Source organism: Trichosurus vulpecula, chromosome 7 (genome assembly GCF_011100635.1).
Source record: "Trichosurus vulpecula isolate mTriVul1 chromosome 7, mTriVul1.pri, whole genome shotgun sequence".
Lineage (NCBI taxonomy): Eukaryota > Metazoa > Chordata > Mammalia > Diprotodontia > Phalangeridae > Trichosurus > Trichosurus vulpecula.
This window is the reverse complement of record NC_050579.1, coordinates 47,683,275-47,706,333: the sequence shown is the minus strand read 5'-3', so window position 1 is coordinate 47,706,333 and position 23,059 is coordinate 47,683,275. Positions and strand designations below refer to the sequence as shown.

General features: G+C 49.2%; 1 protein-coding gene across 1 annotated transcript; it reads right to left on the bottom strand.

The window, feature by feature from the left end:
- Positions 1-836: 836 nt before the first annotated feature.
- ACP6 (acid phosphatase 6, lysophosphatidic) lies at positions 837-22,859 on the bottom strand. The gene is made up of 10 exons (XM_036768743.1): positions 22,297-22,859; positions 15,168-15,296; positions 14,898-15,028; positions 14,500-14,579; positions 11,392-11,479; positions 7,601-7,733; positions 4,678-4,778; positions 2,364-2,459; positions 1,832-1,997; positions 837-1,036 (listed from the first exon to the last, which is right to left on the bottom strand). The coding sequence occupies exons 1-10, from the start codon at positions 22,513-22,515 to the stop codon at positions 866-868; spliced, it is 1,314 nt and encodes a 437-aa protein (XP_036624638.1). The 5' UTR covers positions 22,516-22,859; the 3' UTR covers positions 837-865.
- Between the last annotated feature and the right edge of the window lie 200 nt (positions 22,860-23,059).

Below are 23,059 nucleotides of genomic sequence, written 5' to 3'. Positions count from 1 at the left end.
TGTATCTCCAGCATCTCAGTGCCATAAATAGCATTTAATAAATGCTCGTGAATGAATGAATGCATGCATGAGGTGGTCTGCCCTACAGGAAACGAAGGGACTGCATTGGTCACTGGAAATGAAGAGCTGCAGGAGCTGCTGGCCCAGAACTCTGGAGATTAGAAGACTTAGAACCAGAGGTACCCTAGAAACCATCATCATTTCACAGATAAGGAAACTGAAATGCAGAAGGCAAGAAGTGGCAGGGCCAGGATTTGCATCCAAGTCCTTAAAGTCTTAGCCACTATTCTAGGTACCAAATAGGTGCCCACACAGAAGTTCTTTTTTCCCTCAAGTCACGATGATACCTCATTGTGACATTGAGAGGGCCTTAGATTTCCAAAGTCTTGCCTTGAGAAAGCCCAGACGTTGGCAGGTCCAACTAAGCCAGATGGTCTGAGTAGTTTGGTGTTGTGGGGACCTACACAGTGAAGGCTGGGGAGTTCCAAAAGGGGGTTGGGACTCAGGCTGTGTTGGAGCCATTGCAACTCCTGCATGGCTTTCTTCAAAGTATAGAGGGTTGCAACTTGCATCGGTGGAAGTCCACTCATAACGAACGTGGAAATCACAGATCCTTGATATACTGAAGGATGGTTACCTGGGTATGGGTCCTATCTCCTTACTCAACTGTGACCTCCATGAGGCCAGGCTTGTATCTTATCTGGGCTCAACATCAGTGCCCCACACAGAAGACACACTTGGTAAATGTTTGCTCTATTTTTCTCATTCACAACAGAAGCGCCTTGGGATTTAATAATCACTATGATCTCCACTCAAACATACACAGAGCCCCAGATGTTTATGCAAACAGGTCTTTATTTAAAAATTAGTCTCCCACAGGTGTACCATCTGATCGCTCGTCATTTCCAATGCCCACATTTGCTGGCTGTGAGCAGAGTGTGGTGTATTCTTCTGGGCTCACAGTGTAAGGTGACAGTGCATTCAAAAACTCTTTCAGGGGACAGAATCCTCCCGGGCATCCTTTCACCACTTGTTCCTATATGGGAAAAAAAGAGCCCAGGAAGCATGCTGAGGCCCATGGAGCAGTTGCCATGGTGGATGGCATAGCTTTGAGGGTGCCTAACACCCGACGGCACAAAGCAGATATAGCAAAATGGCAAGACAACCATGGAACCCCTGATTCCAATACTCCCATGGGCCTATGTTGTATGGCTTCCAGATGCCCAGACTCATGGACTGACTGGGCTCAACAATGTTTTCTTTTCCCATTCCTCAAGCTACCACCAGTTCCTGAGACACACACTATGAAACAACCAAGATGCTGAAGCGATCCGCATAACTGCTCCATCACCAGCCAAAGGTCCTGTTACTAGTGATCCTTCCTCGGGCCCCCATGGGACAGGACATGTTGCCGTTAACAGGAGGCACACATCCAAGAGGGGCATGTTGGGCCAAGCATCCTGGAATGATTTTGTGGCAGAGCTGAGATGGGGACTGGAGTCACAGGATGGGAGTCAAGCCTCCTCATTTCTCAGCTTAGAAATATGAGGCCTAGAGAGGTTGGGTGACTTGCCCAAAGTCACACAAGCAAGGGGGAGAAAAAGGATTCGAATTCAGGATCTCTGACTCCAGATTCTGCGCCATACTGCCTCATCCCTTCCCCCAAGCTTCTTCTGAAGTTAGGCAGCTGAATTCAGGAGCCTGGCTGCACTCTACCTTTGAATAGAGCAAATGCTTTGGATGTGCTGTGTAGGGGTGGGGAGTGATCTACAATGCCGCATGGAGACCCACAAACTGATGAGCCCTCAAGATCCTCCCAAAGAGGACTTACCTCGCCATTGTAGGAAAGTCGAACGAACCAGTCCTTGGATTCCTGGTGCTGGTAGAGTTCCATAATCAGGTGTGCAGCATATGGGGGCCACTTGTGGTCAAAAATGCCCAGTGTTATTAAGATGGGCATGAGGGTCACATCATGGGTGGCATAGAGGTAGAGCTTTCTGTAAGAAAGAGTTTCTTAAGAAGCCTCTCTGATGGTCCTTACCCAATGGCCTTGGAGACAACCAGGGAACTGGATCCCTGCAGAACTCCATTAAAAGTACTTCTGATCCAGACCCAGGGGAATCCAATGAAACCCAGAGCCAAGGGTAAGATTGAGGAAAGCTGTCACCCGGGGGCTGCCTTGGCCTGAGAGGGACTTGAAGGTTTTCGGTGCTTTACTCCTGGTCCCCAATAGCGTGGCTTCCATCTTCCATCACCATGTTCTCAAACTTCTCCTTTTCGGGGACTGTTCTACCCACCCCTCTACCCCACCCCCAGTTTGGGGTCCTAGTATCATGGAGACATGCCATGGCTTTACTAGATACCTGGTGTTTCTGAATGGAGTAGATGGGTTCACTGCTTCTATCATGTTGTTCTGTAGGGTGTAGAGCATGGGGCCAACTGCCATCTGAAGTCCTTCCCTAAGGAGGCAAGTTCATGATGTCTACAGGCCTATCAAGCTCAATGTTATGTGTGTATGTTACTGGGGAATACATAAATATATGATATCAGCTGCTTTCAAAAGGATTACACCCTAAAAATCAGACAGGGCCTTGAGAGAGAGACCGGCAGTCATTGCAGTGATGGAAAGGAATGACAGACATTTTCCTATTATACGGGGAGGGTCCTTAAAAGTAGCACTAGTTCAGTCCTGTGAACAAGGGCAAGAGACTCACGAGTGAGCAGAGGGTAGACGTGGGGAGGAGGAGGAGGAACAGCACAGGAAGGCCCGGGGCCAAGACAGACTGTCAAGAGATGGTAAAGCACGGAAGTGGGCTTGTTGACTAATGATTTACTGAGGGCTATACCAAGGGCTCTGGCCATGGGAGGGAGACCGAAGAAGATGAAGTAAAGGGATGCACTGGTCTAAATGATCCAAACCATCACCTGGTTGGGGATACTACACACATAAAAAACCATCCTAAGTCGGCCTATAGACAAGCATAAAGTGAGCTGACAGGTAGCACCTGACTTCCTATTAAGGCTCCGGGAAGAACCAACTGTGTGGTATCTAAGGCCTCGCCAAGATCAAATATTCTAGGAGTCTTGGAAATGGAATCCAGATGTGCTGAAGGGACATGGAGTAAAGGTGGGATGGGAGAGAGAGGAGAACCTTTGAGCTGTGTCTTAAAGGTGGACAAAGGAGGAAGGGATCAGGATGACCTGGCCCTGGGAGACGCGAAGGAGACTTGAGCAGAGGCCTGTGGCCAAGCGCAGAGTCCAGACTGGCAAGAACAAAACCACTTTTTAATCTCGTTAAGTGATTGGGGCTGGGGGCACAGAAGTGGCCATGCAGCTCCCAGAGAGGAGGAAATGCATTTGATTGCTACTATCTTTATGCAACAGACCATGATGCTTCTTGAAACATTAAATCTTATGCTTCTCTCCCCATTTGTCTTTCACAGAGCAGCTCCCACTGCCTTCCTGATGACCCGCAACCTGAGACTCTAGTGGGGAGACACGTTAATATTTTTACTGTCAGAAGGGGGGAGCCTACTAACGAGGCTAGTATACAGGATGACAGAAAGAGAGCAACGGGGTAAATCTAATAAGGATACATGTAAAATCTCATGCTTGGGTTCAGAAAAATCAACTGCACTTTGGATGAAGGAGACACAGCTGGACAGTGGCTTGTGAGAGAAGGCCTGAAGTGAGTCGACAGTGGGTCACAGATGGGAGGGTGCACTGTCGTAGTCATCATGTCCAGAACTAGGGAAGAGACAGGCGAACTTGAGGCCCCCTTGACAGTCCACATTTTGATCCCAATTAGTCCTGGACACCCCATTTTAGGAAGGATGCTGACAGAATGTCGAGAAGAAGGTGACCACGACCATGCGGGGGATGGGCATCAAGTCACCTTCCAAGATCAGCTGAAGGAACTGTGGCTATCTACCCCAGAGAACACTTGGCAGTGGTGCAGTAAAGCTGCCTTAATATGAAGGACTTTGATAGGAAAGAGGCCCGATTTGACTGTCCTGCTTGGCCCCAGAGGGCTGACCAGGGCAGAACTAGGACTAATGGGGAGAAGCAAAAGGGACATATGGAAGGTAACTTACTATAAAGGGAAAAAAGGCTTCAAAAGTTAGCATTGTCTTACAGTGGTCCAGTTTGGCTCTGCAGGTAGTGAGGTCCCCATTTCTAGAGGGCTTCAGACAGAGGCTGGACAACCACATGTCGTGGATGGTATAGCAGGGGAGTCCCAGACAACCTAGGTGCTCCCAATTCTGAGTTCTAAAGACAGACCTCACCACAACCCCAACCCTGACCCCCACTGTGGAGACCCCTGGGTGGTCACAAGAACCCCCACCCTGTCTCTCAAGACTTCAAACTAAGAAAGAAAAGTCACTGAGCAGCAGAAACTGACAGACCACTGCTTCTCGTCAGGCCCGACTGCAGGCAGCACACCAATCCATCAGCCCCGGGGCTGAAGCCCGGGCTCCTGGGGCCCGTCTGTTCTGGCCAGCCAGCATGTCACCAGTATGCAGCAGCCTCAGCTCCTCTGCCTGCATGAGGGGCCAGCTGACAATGAGGCAGGTCTGTGGGGTCACTGATAGAAGTCGTCACCCCTCACTGCCCTCCAGGTCCGAGAATGCCTGGGTGGGGGTGCTTTTGGACCAGACACGGGAGCAGGAGCCTCACCTGTCTGTGCTCCCCAGGATATAGAGGGCTGTGTCAACAGCTCTCTGCTCAATCGTCTGTGTGAATTTCTTTAGCATGGGGCAACTGGGGAGCCCGTGAACCTGAAAGGGCCATGAATGCAGTTAGAAAAGAGCACTTCCTGCCTGGCTCTCCAGGTAGGATCCCACCAAACAAAGCCCAGGGAAGAAGCCCCAAGACCCTCGCTGAGCATTCAAGCCTCTCCCTCCTCCCCCCAACCCCCACCTCCTATTCCTCCCAGCCAGACTGAACGCCAACCCCTGTTCCCTGAACACACCCAAGGCTTTCTTAACTCTGCCTCCTCTGCCCAGGTTAAGCTTGCATAGTTTTCTGGATAACAAGATTATACGCAGACAGAGCTGGAAGGGACCTGGGAGGCCAGCTAGGCTGACCCACCTTATTCTATAGGAGGGAGCCCAGGGGGTGAAGCCTTAGATTATTATGTATGTGAGGCAGGATCTGAAGGCAGGTCCTTGGCTGGTCCAGCCAGCTCTTTCCACTATACCACACCTTCTCCCAGAATTCATAGTTCATTAATCTTAGGAAGCAGAATCCAATCAATCAATAAACATTTATTAAGTGACTACTGTATACCAGACACTGTGCTGAGCACTACAGGACACCCTCTGGTCCATCTTTTATTCATAGGCAAGGGGAGGGAGCCGAGGCACAGAAAGGTCACACAGCATGTCCACCATGTCCCAGTTCCCGGTATCTCACCTAGGGCTCTTTACTGTACCGTTCCCCCCACGAGTGGCTGGGCTCCAACACCTGGTGACGCTCCTCCCTCCTCTGGGCACCCCAGCCCAGTCTTGGCAGGCACGGGGCCCAGGCTTCTCAGGGCACCTAGCACAGGGCCCTGAATAGGCCGGTTCCTCGATATTTGAGGAATGACTGAATCCACCACTTTCCTGAACCTTCTCAGGGAGCAATCCAATTACCTAGAACATTCATCTCTCGCCCACTCCCAGGAGAGCTCCTCCTTAGGCACAGGGAGGGGAGAGCTACACAGACCATAGAAGTCAGACTCAGTCCTCCTGTGCTCATGAGGCCTCCTTCTGGTAAGGGGACAGGACATACACAAAGGTATCACATACTATTCTGTATTAAGTGGATAGAGAGACGGGAGACGAAGGTCTCTGTGAATCTGAAGAGGAAAGCCTGTTAAAAAGGGGGCAGGGGAGGAAAGTGGGGATAGCTTTGTGGAGGTGGGGAGGGGTGAGGCCACAAAGATCTGGATCTCACTGATGCCTCTGGAAAAGCAGGAATGAGAAGGCCTAAGACCAAGTGATACAAGTGGGTCCAGTGACACAGAAGAGCTTTTGCTGTTCAGTCCTTTTCAGTTGTGTCTGACTCTTGGTGACCCCATTTGGGGTTTTCTTGGCCAAGATACTGGAAGGGTTTGCCATTTCCTTCTCCAGGAGATTTAGGCAAACAGGTTAAGTGACTTGCCCAGGGTCACATAGCTAGAGTTTGAGGCTGGATTTCAACTCAGGTTTTGCTGACTTCAGGCCTGGTGTTCTAACCACTCATTGCACAACCTAGCTGCCCTACATAGAAGAGCAAGCTGCAAGGAATCTAGTTTTGCTTCGTTTTTCGTTAGTCTGATCCAGGTGCCAACTTTGTTTCAGCTCTAAAATGTCTGTACATGTTCTTCCTATGCTCTATCTGAGTAAGCACGGTGGGACAGGGCTGTAAATTTCTCCATCTTTATCTCTGTAGGAATAATTCCTTTTGGGCAGTGGGTGCCAAGAGCAAGAAGAACCCTACCCATCTCCTACCTGAAGGGACAGGGGCCTCAAGAAGGAAGGGGCCAGAAGGAAGGTCCTGGATCTCTGGACAGGCCTAGCAGGGGTCTGGTCTCAACCCTGAGACCACCTACCACAATCCAGGAAGGACACTGGCTCCCATCCCATGCCCACACATGTGTCTAGCCCAAAGTCCTTCTCTTTCCCTCTCCTTCCAGCAGAGAGGGCCCTCCTTGAAGTCAGGAGACTAGGGCTGCTTGGAATCCTGGCTGCAGCACGGACTTCTCAGCGTGTCCGACCGTAAGCTCCCCCAAGGCGGACGTGGCTTCATTTCTGTTCCCGTGCCCCCAGTGCCCAGCACTGTGCCTGGCATATAGCAAACACTGAACCACTGTCCACTGACTGACTGATGGGGAGGATTAAACATACTTGAGATATTAGAATCTCCCTCTTCCAGGCCTGTGGTGTCTGTGAGGACGGTGCTTTGTCCAAACATGAAAGCAATGCTGAGCTATGGGGTATCAGTACGTGTGGGGTTCATGTGCACGTGTGGTTCCCCCTCAAGTCATGGTAAAGCAACAGCTCCAGGTCAGTGCAGGGAAGGGACAATGGCCTGGGAGTCAGGGGACCGGGTTCTGCCTGTGACTCCTTAGCCTCCCTGGGCTTCCGCTTCCTTATCTGCAAAGGGGAGATCTGACTGCATTTCCATAGTTTTAGCAGTAAAAGTTGAGCCTGGGACCCAAACCCCTTCAGCTTTGTGTGCTAGCCTTTCTCCTTAGCAGCAAACCACTGCCCAGGATGCACTGGTCACACTACATCTGACCAGAGGATGGGAAGAACTGGGTGCCACATTTTAAAAGGGATACTGATCACCTAAAATGTGTCCAGAAAAAAAAAAAACAACATTGTGAGGTCTTAAAAACCAAATCAAGTGAGAGTCAGTTGAAGAATTTTCTAAAAATTATAATCAAATGGTGCCTTGCAAAGTAGTGAGTCCTCCATTGCTGGAAGTACTTAAGGAGAGGTGAGAAGATGCCCTGTTGGGGATCCCTGCAATGGGTGAGAGACAGACTGGAGAGCTGTTGGAGGTTCCTTCCAAATCTGGGATTTTGTAATTCCGGGGAAGGGGTGGTTCCCCAGGGGAAGCCCCCACTCACCTTCTCAGCCAGAGCATTGTCTAACAGAATGAAGAAGTCTACATCTTCGCTCTTACTGATGCCCATCTCTTCCTGTATCTTTTTCAAATCCTCTGAGATCCCAGGCTGCATAGAGGCCATCATCCTCCTGACCCTGAGGACGAAGAGTGGAGCCATCATGCCTTCTCCCACGTTACCCACCAAGGCGAGGACTCGCTATGAGGCCCCATCCCCTGCACAGCACAGAGCAGAAGTGGTGGCTGAGCCGCCACTGTTAGAGTGAACAGGTGAGAACAAGCAGAAGGCACCTGGAACTGAGAGTCTGACAAACACTGGGTCCCCATTCTGGCTCCACTGTCTCTACCCCATGGCAACTCAGAGCCTTCTTTTCTCCTTTGTCACATGGGGGTGGTGCTGGTGGACCAGGTGAGCTCTATGCTCCATCTCTAGCTCTAGAGAGGGTCCCTGGCCCACGGGACAGCACAGACAACACTGGAGTAGGAGTCAGGACAACGGGGCTCCAGTCTGGGCTTTGTTCCTGACTTGTGTGACCCTCTGTGCCCGGGTCTCTGCTCTGTGAACCAGGGATGCCAAGATTTCCCCCCATGTCAGAGTTTTGCAAGACTAAATGAGAGGATGCAGGGCAAACTTTCAAAAGAAATCCATACCAGGCCCTATACCAGGCAGCAGCATCACCACCACCACCACCACCCTGACAGCACTTGCCAATTTTCAAATAGCTTTCAAGTACATAATCTCGCATGATCTTAAAAAGACTCTTTGATGTGGAGAAGAAAAGGCCGTGATCCCCTTTTCACAGATGAGGGAACTGAGGTTCAAAGAGAGATGAGGTGATTTCTGTAAAGTCTTTCCGTGGCGAGGCCAGGACTAGAACCCAGATCTCTCATACCCAGCAACTCTTTCTACTCTTCTACACTGACCCAGACAGCTGGGCCAACCTTAGGTTTCTTTTCAAATCTGACCTATGACGAGCCACAAATAACCCCCGAGGAAGGGGAGGACAGTATGTTGTAAGGAGCAGTGGATTAGGAGGCAGAATAGTCTGGGCTGAAGTCATGGCTCTAAGGCTCAGTAAGGCACTGGGGTATTCAGATGGGGGACTGGGCTTTGGATCAGGGAGCCCCAGGTTCAAGTCCCCACTTCAGACTCTTAGCAGCCACGTGACCCTAGGTGAGTCACTTTAGCCCTGTGGAAGGAGCAGGTCAGACTCCACCTCTGCGGTCTCTTCCCATCCTAAATCTATGATCCCATGTCTGAGTGTCTGGGTGACCTTCCTAAATCTCCGTTTTCTCATTCAACTCAATACTCACTTTAGTAAATGGTAACTATGAGCCAGGTACCATCCTATGCACTGGGGGCAGAAAAGGCAAAAATGAAACTGTCCCTGTCTTCTGGGTGACATGGGGACGATAATACCCATCTAGCCTCCCTAATAGGCTCAAGTAAGTATACACGATACATATACATGAAGCCACCTTCTAACTAAAAAATGAAAGGCTGTGCGGTGCGCAGGGCACTGGACTTGGGCGTCAGGAAGACCTGAGTTCCAATCCCAACAAGGAAGCTTACCAGCTGTGTGACCCTGGGTAAGTCATTTGACTCCTCTGGGTCTCAGTTTCCTTAACGGTGAAATAAAGGCTCTATAATGTCCAAGTTCCCTTCCAGCTCTGGGTCCATGAGCCCACAACCCTATGACCCAAGCTGTTACCACTCTGTACAATCCCTTGTAAATCATTTCCACATGAAGAGAAGGCACCACCAGACCACACCACTATCTCCCACGATAGAAACAGAACGGTCTGAGGTCCTCTTTGATTCTTCCCTCCCCTCCCCCTCCCCTCCTAGCCATCAGCTGCCACCCCAACAACAGGCCTTGCTTCTGGTCAGCTATACTGCAGCCATCCCAGTTCAGGCCCTCCATCTCTCCTGGACAGATGTGGTCTCACGAGGTCTCAAGAGTCCTGGGTTCTAATTCCAGCTCTGTAAGACCCCTGGGCAAGATATTCAAGGTCCCTGATGAGGTTTCCTCGTTGTACAATGGGAATGGAACCAGTAATTGTGTATGTGTGTTATATAACATGCCAACCACCTCACAGAGCTGAGGAAACTCTATAAATCTTTAAATCACTGGAGAAACACAACTGGACCATTTTAATAGGCTTTGACGAGAGCCAGTAACAGAGAGGAAGCTGGCCTGGAGCCAGGAGGCCTGGGTTCAAGTCCAGTCTCTGGGGGATCAGACTGTGTGGCCTGGAGCAAGGACTTGCCCACTGAGTATTCTCGGCAGCTCTCTAAAGCAAAAGATGGCAAAGAGGCAACAGCCTGCACCAGTGGAGGGAGCTTCCTTATCTGGGAGGGCTCTGTACTCGGGAAATCAGAGGCTCGGTCTCTATCTCTAGCGGCCTTCTCGCTGGTCTTCTTGCCCCAATCTAATCGCTCTCCTCCATCTCACTGCCTGAGTAATCTTCCTCACTTCTACTCTGAAATCCTCAGTGCCCCCCAAATAAAGTAGCCCCTCCTGCCACTCCTGGCATTTGAGGCCTTTCCCAACACAGCCCACCTTCTCTCCACTCCCCTGCATGTTCTCCACAAGGCCAGTCAGCTCCGTTCTCCATCACAAGCCCACCTTCACTCATTCCTAGGACTTGGCTCACATTGGCTTCCCCACTTCTATCATCTGGAGGTCCCCCCTTCCATGTCACTTCTTCCAGGAAGCCTTTCCTGAGCCTCTCTAAGGAAATTCAATTAAATTTCACGGATATTAATTAAAGTGATCTCTCCATCAAGTTCTTCAGAGCATCGTGTCTGGACCCCGCCTTTCTACCTCTTCCACTAAGTCTTGTGTCCTAGGTATCTGCTCCCTCTCCCTACCGCTCCATGCTCCAGAGCGTAAGATCTTTAAAAGTAGGGCCTGTGCCCTATTATCTTTGCATCTCTAAGGCCCTGCACTGGCTGGGCAGTTAACACATTGTCGGAACTAAAACTGACAAGGATCTGGATTCCAATTCGGCCTCTGTCACTATCTATGGCCAGCACTGGCCAAGCCCCTTTATCTCTCGAGGCTTCCGTTTCCTGGACCAGATGGTCTCCAAGGTCCCTTTCAGCTCAAAGGTTCCATGATCCCATGATCCTTTTCTACCTGTTTGGCATGAGAAGTGTCTTGGTTCTCATAAAGCTATTCCCAAAGGTATCAGGAACCCTATTCCCCATCGAGTGGGCAATGGTCCCTTTACAAACTTACTACAGTGAATTCCCTCCCATGGTATAAACCTAAGAGATTTTCCACTGCTCCTGATCAGGAAGCTAGCCCTTGTCCACCCACAGGCATGAGAAACCCAACCATATTTTTATAGAATTATATGTACAATTAGACATACACATACACACACCCCTACAGGCATGGATATTTGATACAGGTAAATGATGACATACATATATACACATTAAATACATAAAAATAAACATACAAATGCACATATAGACATACATATGCCTACAGGTATGGTTATTTGATACATATATGTATATGTAGTATTATGTACACAAACATTTATATATTAAATATGTATTAATAAAAACATATCTATAGATCTTCTGACAGAACACAAGCTCTTTGGAGACAGGGACTATTCATTTTTGTCTCTAGCACAATGCCTGGCACATGGTAGACATTTAAGAGACAACTGCTGATTGACCAATACTGAGTGACAGGAAGACTGGAGGAAGGCATCATCTTTGTAGTAGGGGACACTTCAGAGGGAGTGAAAACACGGGGTGGGGGGGACAGTTACCTGGCCATCTGTCTCAGGGAGTGGCAGTTTTGGTAGTTGGGGTACAGGATTTCAGAATTTGCTTCATCAGTGAGGATAATGACAGGTCCTAGGGGAACAGGGAAGAAAAGATGTCAGCAGCGTGTCTCCCTATCTTGCCCAGGTACAACAAGCATTCTCCTCCATTTGGCAGCCTGCCTCTTGCAGTCTGAGCAACCCACTTTTCCCCCAAGAGGTCCAGGCAGAGGACTACTCCTCTTGATCCCCATCCCATGCAAGCAGGACCTATCTGTGGCAACCTAACAAGAGAAAGGAAACCACAGCTGCCCAGTGCATCTTACCCATTGTGGGTCACATGTGGAATTCAATGACCACAGGCTTTGGGCAAACTGAGCAATCATGTGGCGAGGACTGGAGTGGAACCCAGAAAGGATGAGCATCGCTATGGTAGAAAGAGCCCTGGACTTGGCACTGGCATCATGAGGCCCTAGGAGCTTCTTCTCTATACGCCCGCTTTGTGACTGGGCAAATCACAGAGCTCCTGTGTAAAATGGCACATTACACCAAGAAGTGCTACATGGACACAGGTTATTATTCATTCCATGTCCGTAGGGGGCAAAAATCAGCCACTAGCTCTTTCTAGTTTCAAGGGCATCAACTATAGACTCTCCCCTGACTCTGCAGCCTCATCACCTGCTCTGCTCTCTGCAAGGTCCACCCCATGGACAACATCGGACTCAATACCACAAGCATACAAAGTCTACTGAGCCTCATGACCCCTAATAGACGGAAGGCACATCAGATTCCTGAGCCAAACTAGGGAAACAGAAGTTGTGACTTATTCAGAGATCGTAACTCTTAGCACAAGAATATTATACATTTTTGACAATAGCTACTGTCCAGTCATAGGATGGAGAGGCCCTGTTGCCAATGACCAAAGGCTATACCCTAACCACCTTTTAGTCAGTCTGCTCTGTGCAGGGGGAAGACAGAGTGGTATAGAGGAATGAAGAGAAAGTGGAAGGTGCCCACACTACCCAGGCACAAGCCTCAGTAAATGGCAGAGGAGAGAGAGCCTGAGGGAAACAAAGTCAAACCACAGAAAGGAAGCCCTCTGGAAGGAATGAAAAAGCACTAATGAAGGGCTTACTCACTGGGGACACAAATGGAAGAGCAGGACAGGCCTGGCTGTGATCACCATATTGGCATTTTGTCTCTTGCACTTGTAACTCTAAGCTCATAACCAAAACTTTTGGGAGCTTCCTAGCATTTCTCACATAATGAAACCAACCCAGCTGTAACGGGAAGAGCACTGGCTCCCCAACAAGAAACCTGGGGCTTAGTCCATCTTGGGCTGAGGAGGCCTCTGGGAGACCAATCCCTAACAGCCTCAACCACGCTTCTAGCACTTCTGAGAAGAGCCTGTTTATGTATTAAAAACAGGATTCAATACCAAGCTACACTCTGGAAAAGGAGCTCTCCGTGAAGATGTGCCATCTTGAAAGGAAGTATGGTAAAACAGAAGCAGCACTGGGACTGGGGTCAGATGTCCTGTGGTCTTGGGCAAGTAACTGTCCCTCAATCTCCTTGACTATAAAATTAGGGTGGATTGGTATCCTCAGCACAGTGTCCAGCATCTAAGTGCTCAATAAATGCTTTAACATCATTCGATCCCCATCGTGGCTACTGTTATGTACTAGCCTTCTTTCTAAAGGGCTTCAGCTCCTGGCTAACCATCTTTCCTCACCTCCCACCCTGATACTAGGGAGCTTCTAGATTCACTTAATTTTAACAATATATGACTACTACTACTAATAGCTACCACTTATATTGTGCTTTATGTACATTATCTCATTTGTTGATAGCTGCTATCTCCCCTGCTTGTAAGCTTCTTAGGAGTAGGGACTGCTTCCTTCTTATCCATATCCTCAGTGCCACGTAATAAATGCTTGTTAACTGACTGAATAAGAATCCTTGCTATAACACCATCCAGTGAAGACACCCCCCACCTCCCCCAGTCATTAAGGGGTCTTGAGTCAGCTCATTCCACTCTCAGACAGGTCAGATTGATGGAAGCCAAACCTTGCCTTTCTCCAACTTGCACCTTAGCTTCGCTCTGTCCTCTGGGGCCAGGAAAGGTCTAATTTTCCCTCTATATGACACCCTTCCAGTTTTGGAGGGGCCCTGAAAAGTCAGGGGCACATCCAGAAGGCGGTCACTAAGATGGCAAAGAGACCAACGCCCTACGAGGATCAGGTGAAAGGGGTGGGGAGGTTTAGCCAAAAGCAGAGAGAGGCGAGATGTAACTGGCTGCCTTCGATTATATAAAGGGCTGTCATGTATCAAAGTGATTAGACTTGCTTTGCATGACCCAACAAGGCAGAAGCAGAACAGGTTTCAGCCCCATAGACAACACATTCACAATTAGGACTGCCTTTGGAGGTCGTGAATTCCCCATCCCAAAGGGACCTTGGGCAGAGACTCACTCATCAGACATGTTATCAGCGGGGCGGGGAGGAGGGGAATCCTGGTCAAGTCTGTTCCATTATAGGACCTTGAGTGTCCTTTTCAGCGCTGCCATTCTATGACAAGCAGCCATGGTATGTAGGTTTACCTCCTAGCCAGGGAGTAACAGTGCATCAGAATCTTGGACCCAAAGATGAAAGGTTCTACCCTTTCTACCATATTTCACCTGAGTTCATACTTAATTTCATTATCATTTCATTCACATAAACGACACTCCACGAACTGTCATCCCCTGGGGAAGAATAAAAAGAAGACGCAGGTTTCCCTCGACAGGCCCATCCAAAGCTGAGGCAGCCACTGCAGGCCTGCTTCCACCCAGGTCTGCTGACCCATCCCTCCCATCCTCTACAAGCCTTCCTCAGTCAGGGCTTTCCCTCCTGCGGGGCGGTTTGTGCATTGCTCTGAGCACTGCCTAAGACTGAGGTCAGACGACCCTAGGAAGGAAACGATGCCAAGCAACACAAAGGGTGCCAGCCAAAGAGCAGTGTTCCCTTGGCTCCAAGCACAGGGGAAGGGGGAGGACGTGAAAGGCAAAGCAGAGGCTTTTGTGAGCTTGAAAAGCAGGATGTTTGGCAGTGAAGAGGCTGGGGCTAAGACTCTAACCTTCTTTCTGGCGTTGGAAAAGTCCAGCGAGCAAACACCGGGTCGACTCCAGATTCCGAAATATATTAGTAGAACGAACACTGAGGGGAAAAAAAAGCCTCTTAAGAGGAATGTGAAGCTAGGAAGACCCACTGATTTCTTGGCAGGATAACTACGTCAAGAAACGCTTAAGGTCAACCAGAGACTCATTTTGAAGGGACTGTCTTCCCTATCATGGATCCCATCCCATATGAACACAAGACACATCCTTCCCATAAGCCACTTGAGATTAGTTAGGGGATGGCAATGTAGGGTGAGTACTGAATGTACTACCATAGAGGGAAGGGGAGGTTTAGGGGCCAGGTGGGGTCTCACAGGCTTCAGACTGCTAGGAAGGCACAACTTTACAAGGGACTCACGTGACCTCCAATGGATTGAACATTGGGGAGAGGAAGGGGATTTCTTCTATGTAGTTCCTTCTCAGCCTCTCTCCCAGGGCAAACATTTGCTGCATTCCCACTCTGGTCAGCTGTCCCGCAAACACGCCACCCTGGATCAAAGGGGTGGGGGGAGAGAAGGGAAGAAAGGAGGTCAGAGGTACAGAGACATCCCCAATGACCCACTGAAACCTTAGACAGCACAGAAAAGTTGGGAGCTTATCCCAGGAAGAGCTAGGAAACGTGGCTCACCTTCAGTTTGGTCTGCTGGTACTGACTGTCGTAGGGCGAGGGAGGTCTTGGCCCACCATCAAGATTAGTTACTACGTAATCAAACAGAGTTTTGGCAGGGATCTCCAACAGGGTGGGATTCCACTCTACCTGTCATAATAATGAAAACCATGGTGCTATGAAAAGGACTGTTTAAAAGCATGGCATTCACACCTTCCAGTTAACTCCAAGCCCTCAACAGGAACTATCTCATCTGTTACCACAACCCCTAGGAAGGAGGAAGAAGAGGTTCTAGATAAAGGAAATATGAGGCACAGACAGGAAGCCTCTAGTAGCACCAGGGACTGAGGTCTCCCAACTATAAGTTGTTTTTGACTGACTAGATTTCACGGTTTCAGTGAGACAGCAGGTGGCATTTCCAGACAAGTCCAAACTCCAGCCAGCACTTCCACCAGTACCACCCCTCAGAACCAACAGAGACAGCTCAGCAGCCTGAACCCAAGAGTCCTGAGGACAGCAAAACCTTGGGCCACAGAGTCATCAAGGGGAGCTAGCACTGGCCAACATCAACCACTGGCCAACTGCCGATGGAAGAAAACAAGGGGGGAACAAGCATTTATGGGGCGCTTACTATGTGCCAGGCACTGTGCTAAGCATTTTGTTGGTGTGCAGTCATTTCGGTCATGCCTGACTCTTCGTAACTCCATTTGGGGTTTTCTTGGCAGAGACACTGGAGTGGTTTGCCATTTCCTTCCCCAGCTCATTTGACAGATGAGGAAACTGAGGCAAACAAGGTGAGGTGACTTGCCCAAGGTCACACAGCTAGTGTCTGAGGCTGGATTTGAATTCAGGTCTTCCTGACTCCAGGCCCAGCGCTCTACCCATTGAGCCACCTAGCTGCTTCCATCCACATAGGGTCATTATCTACCACGCCACCTAGATGCTTCTCGGGCAGGTAAGCCCACCAGCCCCTGGAGCAGCAGCAGCACCTCCAAACCACTGGTCCTGCTTCCGGCCCCCTTATGTGTCACCACTGGAAGTAACTGCTTTTGTGAGTGCTGTGGCCCCTACCTCCTCAGCAGCCACATCCGTAGAGTCCCTGGCACCGTCCAATGGTTCAGCATTAGAAATGGATAGGACTTTATCCGTAGAAATGACACCAGAGAAGATCCATCCCTGTCTATGTTGCCAATGCACCCTAAGGACCATGGGGTCTTTCTATCTGACTTGGGCTAAAGCTGCCTATATTTGTTTTCTGCCTGTGAGCTCCTCCAGGGCCCGGCCAGGTTGCTGTTTTTCTGTTTGTAACCCCAGTGGTTAGTACAGTGCTTTGCACATAGTAAGCCCTTAAATGCCTTTTCCCTCACTCACTCATTCACTCATATATAGCTGTGCAAGTTTACTTCACTTCATTTCTGTGTGACTCAGTTTCATCATCTGGAAAAACGAGGAGGTTGACGTGGATGCCCCCTGAGCTTCCCAGCTCTAAATCTAAGACCCCATGAAGCCACCAAGGAGTGGGGCGAGCACTTCTGCTTATCTCCAAATTCCCACTGAGAAATGACTTCCCAAGGATGTCCCATTAACATGCACAACTTGAGAAAGGATATAGTACAATGTATGGCACAAAGGCTAGATTAGGCCTCAGGGGAGCTGGATTCGAATCTCTACAGTGCTGCTTGCTACCTGTTGTGTTCTGGGGCTCCTGTTCCTCCCCCTTCCAGCTCCAAACCTATGCTCCAATGGCACCATGGCGGCTGCCATGCCAGCTCCTTCTCCTCACCTTTCTCTAGGTCAAGCCTGTTGAACAAGTAGTCCCCACTGTTGCTTCCACCATCTAGTCCTTCTTTAATCCTCTACACTCTGGTTCCTGTCCCTCTTCTCTTAAAGGTGACCAATGGCCACCCCCTCCTAGACAAACCCAAGGGCCCCTCTCTCCCCCACCTCTCTTTTACATCCTCTTTAAACGCTTCGCATCCTTTAGCATGATGTGTTACCCCATTCCTCCTTGACCACTGTGACAGGATCCTATTTCTCTTCTCTCTGACCAGATCTTTTCCACTCTCACTGACTCCTCCTTCCCCTCTCCTCAAAGAAGGCCAACAGTTTTTGGACCTAGGCTTTCTTCTCCTGTGTTCTCTCTGACCCTTGGAGAATGCATCTATTTTCACAGCTTTAACAACCACCTCCGTGCAGATAGTCCCCCAGATTCATATCTCCACAACTGTCCTCTAACTCCAGCTTCCTTGACTCATTCATTTAAAATAGCCACATTCCCAGCACAGTGCTAAACACTCTGGGAGATACAAGCAAGGGATAAGAAGTGACCTTTGCTCTCATGGAACTTATAATAGAGTGTCCTACCTCCTGATGGAGAGATAAGACTCAGGATGCAGAATGAAACATTCATCCACTTCTCGATTTGTTTGAACTATGCATATTTGTTCTAAGGATTTTGTTTTTGCTTTTTTTGAGTGGGAAGGGAAGTAGGAGAGGGATAAAATTAATTCTGATCAATTGAAAAAAAACTAGCTAGGAACACAAATTATGCAAAAATGAAATATTAAACAATAAATTAAATAACCATATTTGTCAAATAGCTCAATGAAAACAACACTGGATTTGGAGTCAGAGGATCTGGTTTTGAATCCTTATTCTGTTACTTCCTACCCATGTGAGTTTAGGCAAGTCACCGATCACGTCTAGGACCTCATTTCCTCATCTGCAGAATGGGAAGGACATATTCTGCATGACCTCCTTAAGGTCCACTCCATGTTTAAGTCCTACGTACCTCTGACTCAGTACAAAATGAGTCAGTGAGTGGTGAAAGGGAAAAGCTTGTTGATCAAGGTTAGTAAGTGACTTTGACCTGAAGAATAAAGCAGGAATTAACAGGTAAAAAGCAATAAAGGACATTCTAAGCAGAAGGGCCATAGAGTAAAGGGACAAAGATGGGAATGAACATATGGCATTGAGAGGATAGCAAATAGTGAAGTCTGGCTGGAGGTGGTAGATTAATTTAGAGGTCAGACCGTGGCACTGCAGACTTGCCAATGAGACGTCTTCATTTGGTTGTCATCCTGTCCCCTCACTTAGCATATCTAAAACCAAGCCTTCAACTTACTCCACCAGCCAGGTCCCCCCTCCCAATGGCATTACCAGCCACTCAGGTTAGAAATCTTGAAATTATCTTAATACTCATCCCTTGCCATTATCTCTAGCATCCAGTTCAATAACCTGGTCTCGTCAGTTCTTCCCTTGAAATAGTTCTTAAATCCATTCCTTCCCTTCCATTTCCATTGCAAGCTCCTTGTTTCATCTTCCCATCAAACAGCCTTCCTAACTCTGGTCCCCCAGAGATTTTTTTTTATCCAGAAACCACAGGGTCTCCTTCCAAAACCAGCTTGGTAGAGGATTGAGAAGGGAGAGTGGAAAACAATCAATGGAGAAGCAGCACGGGATAGGAATCAGGAGTCTGGGGTTCTAGTCTGGGTAACCTTGTGGCAAAATACTATATGGCACAAAAATTGAATGTCCTTTATCCAAGCCATAACTCTCTTGGAAACCAACTGTGGAATCTAGTGCCTAAAGACAGAACTGCAGTATACGCTGATCTTACTCAGGAGTCAGTTTCAACAAGAACAATACCAGATAGTCATTAAGCATCCACAAACATGGATTCTTCCCTGGAGGTGAAATTCATATGGCACTTCCTTCTCCTCCATCAGGAAGAGGCAGGCACAAGTGCATATCTGCATTAAGACTATTAAGAATTACAGTCATAGGGCAATGTGGTACAATGGAGAGAACACTGGCTCTGGAATAAAAGCAACTGGGTCCAAATCTGCCCTCTGACACTCCCTGTAACCTTGAGCAAGTTTACTGAATCTGTAAAATCAGTGCTTTGGCCCAGGTGATTTCCAAGATCTCTGACACTGAGGAGTTTGATGGGATTGATGAATTTGAGATTATGACTGGAAATTCCAGATAGATATCTATTCAAAAAAGTTAGAGATGATATGTGAGCACCTAGGAAGATAAAAAGGACTCCCAAGCCAATCCTCTGCCTTAACACAAGCTCTATGTCATATATAAAACTCTCTTAATCTCAATTTCCTTTTCTGTAAAAAGAGGTTGGACTAGATGACCTCTGAAAGTCCTTCCCAAATCTATAATCCTAATCATGATGTGTGTGGTGTACACTCCCACCCCTCACCCCTATAGATTCTATTCTAAGAGATGTGCCACCTTTACCAGAATGTTTGCTTCTCAAGGCTGGCCTGGTTATACAGTACACTCTGAAGGATCCTCCACAGTCCAGATCACAACCCCTTTGCACCTTCCTACAGAGAGCTCCAAACCACCAAAGGGCAAGTCTCTAGGACTCTCAGAAGGAGAAGCAAAGAAAAACAGAAGAAGCAGAAAAACAAAGTAGATGGAATTAACTCACCTGTAATGGTTCTTCTAAGGGTTGTTTGCTTTTACTGGAAGGAAAATACTTAAAGAGCTCTGAATACAGCTTTGGTAGGTTTGGTAGGTTTTGGAATCCATCTGTCCGGGAAAGGGTGGTACGCAGGATGTCAATCCGGCCTCACAAGCCAGTGGAGGACAACATGCTTTATTTTTTGGATGCTACATCATCCCCAGGCCCTGCCTCAATGCTAAGCTGGAGATAAAACTCTGAAGCATAAAAACAATACTGAAAAGTTCCACCAACCCAGAAATGTGTCAAAGCTGCTCGAAGGGGTCCAGAGAATTGCTGGTGGATCCCCAGAAACTGGGGATGACTAAGTCTCTCAACTCCAGGCATGTCTCTTCTGATAATGAAAATCCATCATTTGTATGAGGTTTTATAGTCTGAAGTATCTTTACATTGATCTGAGTTGTACTTCACAATAACCTCGTTAAGCAGGCAATACAAGTGTTTATTATCCCCAGTCTGCTGATGAAGAAAATGATTCCTAGAGATTGCTATTTGGTCTCTAATTTGCCAAACAAGCTCTCAGTTTTCATAAAAATAATGTGGATTTTAAAAATTGCCAATCCTTTAAAAATGTCTTTCCTTTAAAAGTTTTTTTTTTAACTGATTGGTGATTTCCTTGTTATAGGGAATTCCCAGGTGAGGAAATTCCCTCCAGCACTGCAGGCTGGCACCTTTTAGTTTTAGAGAGTTGCCTGGGGCTCTGAGAGTTTAAATGACTTGCCCAGAATTACACAACCAGTTACACAACCAATTATACAGCCAACTCTGTGTATCAGAATCAGAACTTGAACTCAGGTCTGTCCTGTTTCTGAATCTACCTCTATCCACCAAGCCACAGTGCCCTCTGTTCTTACTTTCTAAAGTCAGTTCCTACTCATCAATTTTCCAATAAAAAAATCCAAAGGTCTTTTCTGTACTTATCTCTTCCAGCTCTCTGAAGCAGCCACTCCTTCCATTACTTCACCTTTCCCCCGCTTCTTTTTCATGCCACAGTATCTTCAAGGTTTTTCTGCCTTCCTGGCTGCCACTCTTCTTACTCTGCTCCTATCTCTTAAACAGAAGCAAATTCCCCAAATTCCCCTTCCTTGTCCCTCTTCACACCTGGTTTCATACACAGATTCAGTTACAAATTTTGAAGGGTGACTCCCAAATCTCTAGCTACTGTCCCCTAGAACTTGACTGAATTTCTCATTTTTCTGGATCTCTCCATCTGGAGATCCCACTGCAATCTCAGGCTCATCAATTTCAAAACCAAATGGCATACCCTTGTCCCCCAAACTTGCCCTTTCCATGGATGATGCCATCATTTGGTCACAAAAGCTTATAACCTCAGAGTAATTTCATAATCCTCCTCCACAAACCCATCAATTCTGGCCCTGCAATACCTCTAGCATTCATCCTCATTCTTTTCCACTCCCACCACATGCAGCCTCATCTTTTCCTCACCTGGAGAAGCCTCTTCATCGTTATTCCCATTCCAATAGATCCCCTTCTCCAAACTGCTGTCTGAATGGAGAATTCCACCTTTCTAATGCACCCCCAGGATATCACCCTTCTCCTCAAAAACTTTCACTGCTTCTCCCCAATAAAGTCAAAGCTTGTGATCCTGGCATTTAAGGTGATTCACTGTCTGATTCCAGCTCACTTCACCAGCCTTACTTTACAAGGCTACTTCCCCTTTGCATCCTCATGCTCTCTCCTGTCTCCACGTTCTGCTCACAACACTTCCTCTCCACCCCATCCCACCATTATCTCTAACCATCAGACTCCTTTCTTCAAGGCCCAAGTGGAAGACATCATGTCCTCTAAGACACCTTCTGACATCCTCCCACCCAACCCTTCTGCAAGTCCTCTCTTGATCCACAAATGACTCACAGCAATTTTGGACACCTCCATTAGTTATTCAATTGCGTTCTCCTCTGACTTGGGACTTCTCACTTTACTAAACTAGGAGCTCATTTGACAACCGGGTCCATATCTTACCTACCTTTGTATCCCAGGGCCTCGTGTTAGAACGCTGTACTACTTAGGATCACAGGTCCTACACCTAGAGTTGGGAGGGGCCTGCAAAGCCGCCTAATTCAGCTCTCATTTTACAGGTGAGGAAACTGAGGACCAGGGGGGTTTTAAGTGCCCTGCCCAAAATCACCAGGGTTGTAAACATCAGAGGTGGGATTATAAACTGGGTCTTTTCCCAATTTCACCACATTGTCGCCCCTGGATGCTTAATTTAAAGCACTATTTGCTGACCTGAATTAAGCTGGGTAGAAAATGAAAAGGTTGGTGTGAGGGGCGAGATAGGGGTGCAGAAAAGCTTTGCTGGGTATCAAGAACCGCCGCATGAACATTCTCGACCAGCAAGTTCGGCGAGGGGGCTTCTATCACCTCCTCGGCGAAGGCCACTTCAGTCCACAGTCCCCGGGCCCCTGGCGTTTGCCCAGGGTCAGGGGATCAAGCGTGCACAGACGTGCAAAGGCGAGCGCTTGCTAAGAGCACGCCAAGCGCACCTGGACTCCCCGGCGGGGCTACCGGAAGAAGGGCCCGGCTGACCTGCGACCCCTTCGCGGGTCCGGCCGTCGGCGGGGACCGAGGGCACCCACCTGGAGTGCGTGGCCGGACACTGCGCCCCGGATCCGCCCCGACCCCACCCCCGTCCCACCCCCTCACCTGCTCCGCCTGCGGGAGCGGCTTGAGAGGCGTCCGCGCCCCGTGGCGGAACACCACCTGCACCATCTTCAGCTGCAGCTGCTGCGGGTCAGCGACTGGCCGTCCCCCGTCGGCGCGCGGCTCGGCCAGGGCCACCTTGCGCTGGTGAAGGCAACAGGCCAGCGAGGTGAGGACGCCCACGGGCGCCCAGACGCGCATGCTGAAGAGCCTAGGGAGCATGGTGTCCGAGCCCCGAGGCCGGCAAGTGCGGGGCCCACCCGCCCGACGGTCCGCGGGGGCTCAGAGGCCACCAGATGCGGAGGCTCGGGCGAGCGCCGGCATTCAGCCCGAGGCCCCCCGCTGCGGACGCTGGCTGCCTTCGGGGGACCGACGATCGCGCCGCCCAGGAGGAGCCCCCGGCCGATCCTTCCCCGTCCCGCTGCCTGGGCGCCCCCGCTGCCGACGGCGACCAGAGGAGACCCGGACAGCGCGGACTCGCAGCGTGCCCAGAGTCGTCAGCTCCCGGGACAGCCCTTTCTAACGGGAGAGCGCCTCCGCCCCGCCGACAAACCGGCCGGGCGGGGGGTGGGGGAGGGGGCGGCCCACGCATGGCCCGACGGGAGATGGAGTCCCAAAGCGGGCCCGAAATCGGAAACTCCTGCCGCGGGATGAACTGCAACTCCCAGCAGGAATCGCGCTCAGCCGGGACCGCCGCGAGGAGGTTCTCCCTCCGCCCCCAGCACAGGCTTGGCTCCGCCCCTCTATCTTGTCCTATGGGACATCG

What these genes read in the sequence shown, in the direction of transcription:
- ACP6 (XM_036768743.1), bottom strand. Translation starts at nt 22,515, where the DNA reads ATGCTCCCTAGGCTCTTCAGCATGCGCGTCTGGGCGCCCGTGGGCGTC. An exon ending in TTCAATCCATTGGAGGTCAC is followed by an intron (nt 14,580 to 14,897) that starts GTGAGTCCCTTG and finishes TTTTCCCCTCAG; the next exon opens with TGTTCGTTCTACTAATATAT. An exon ending in TTTCCAACGCCAGAAAGAAG is followed by an intron (nt 11,480 to 14,499) that starts GTTAGAGTCTTA and finishes CTGTTCCCCTAG; the next exon opens with GACCTGTCATTATCCTCACT.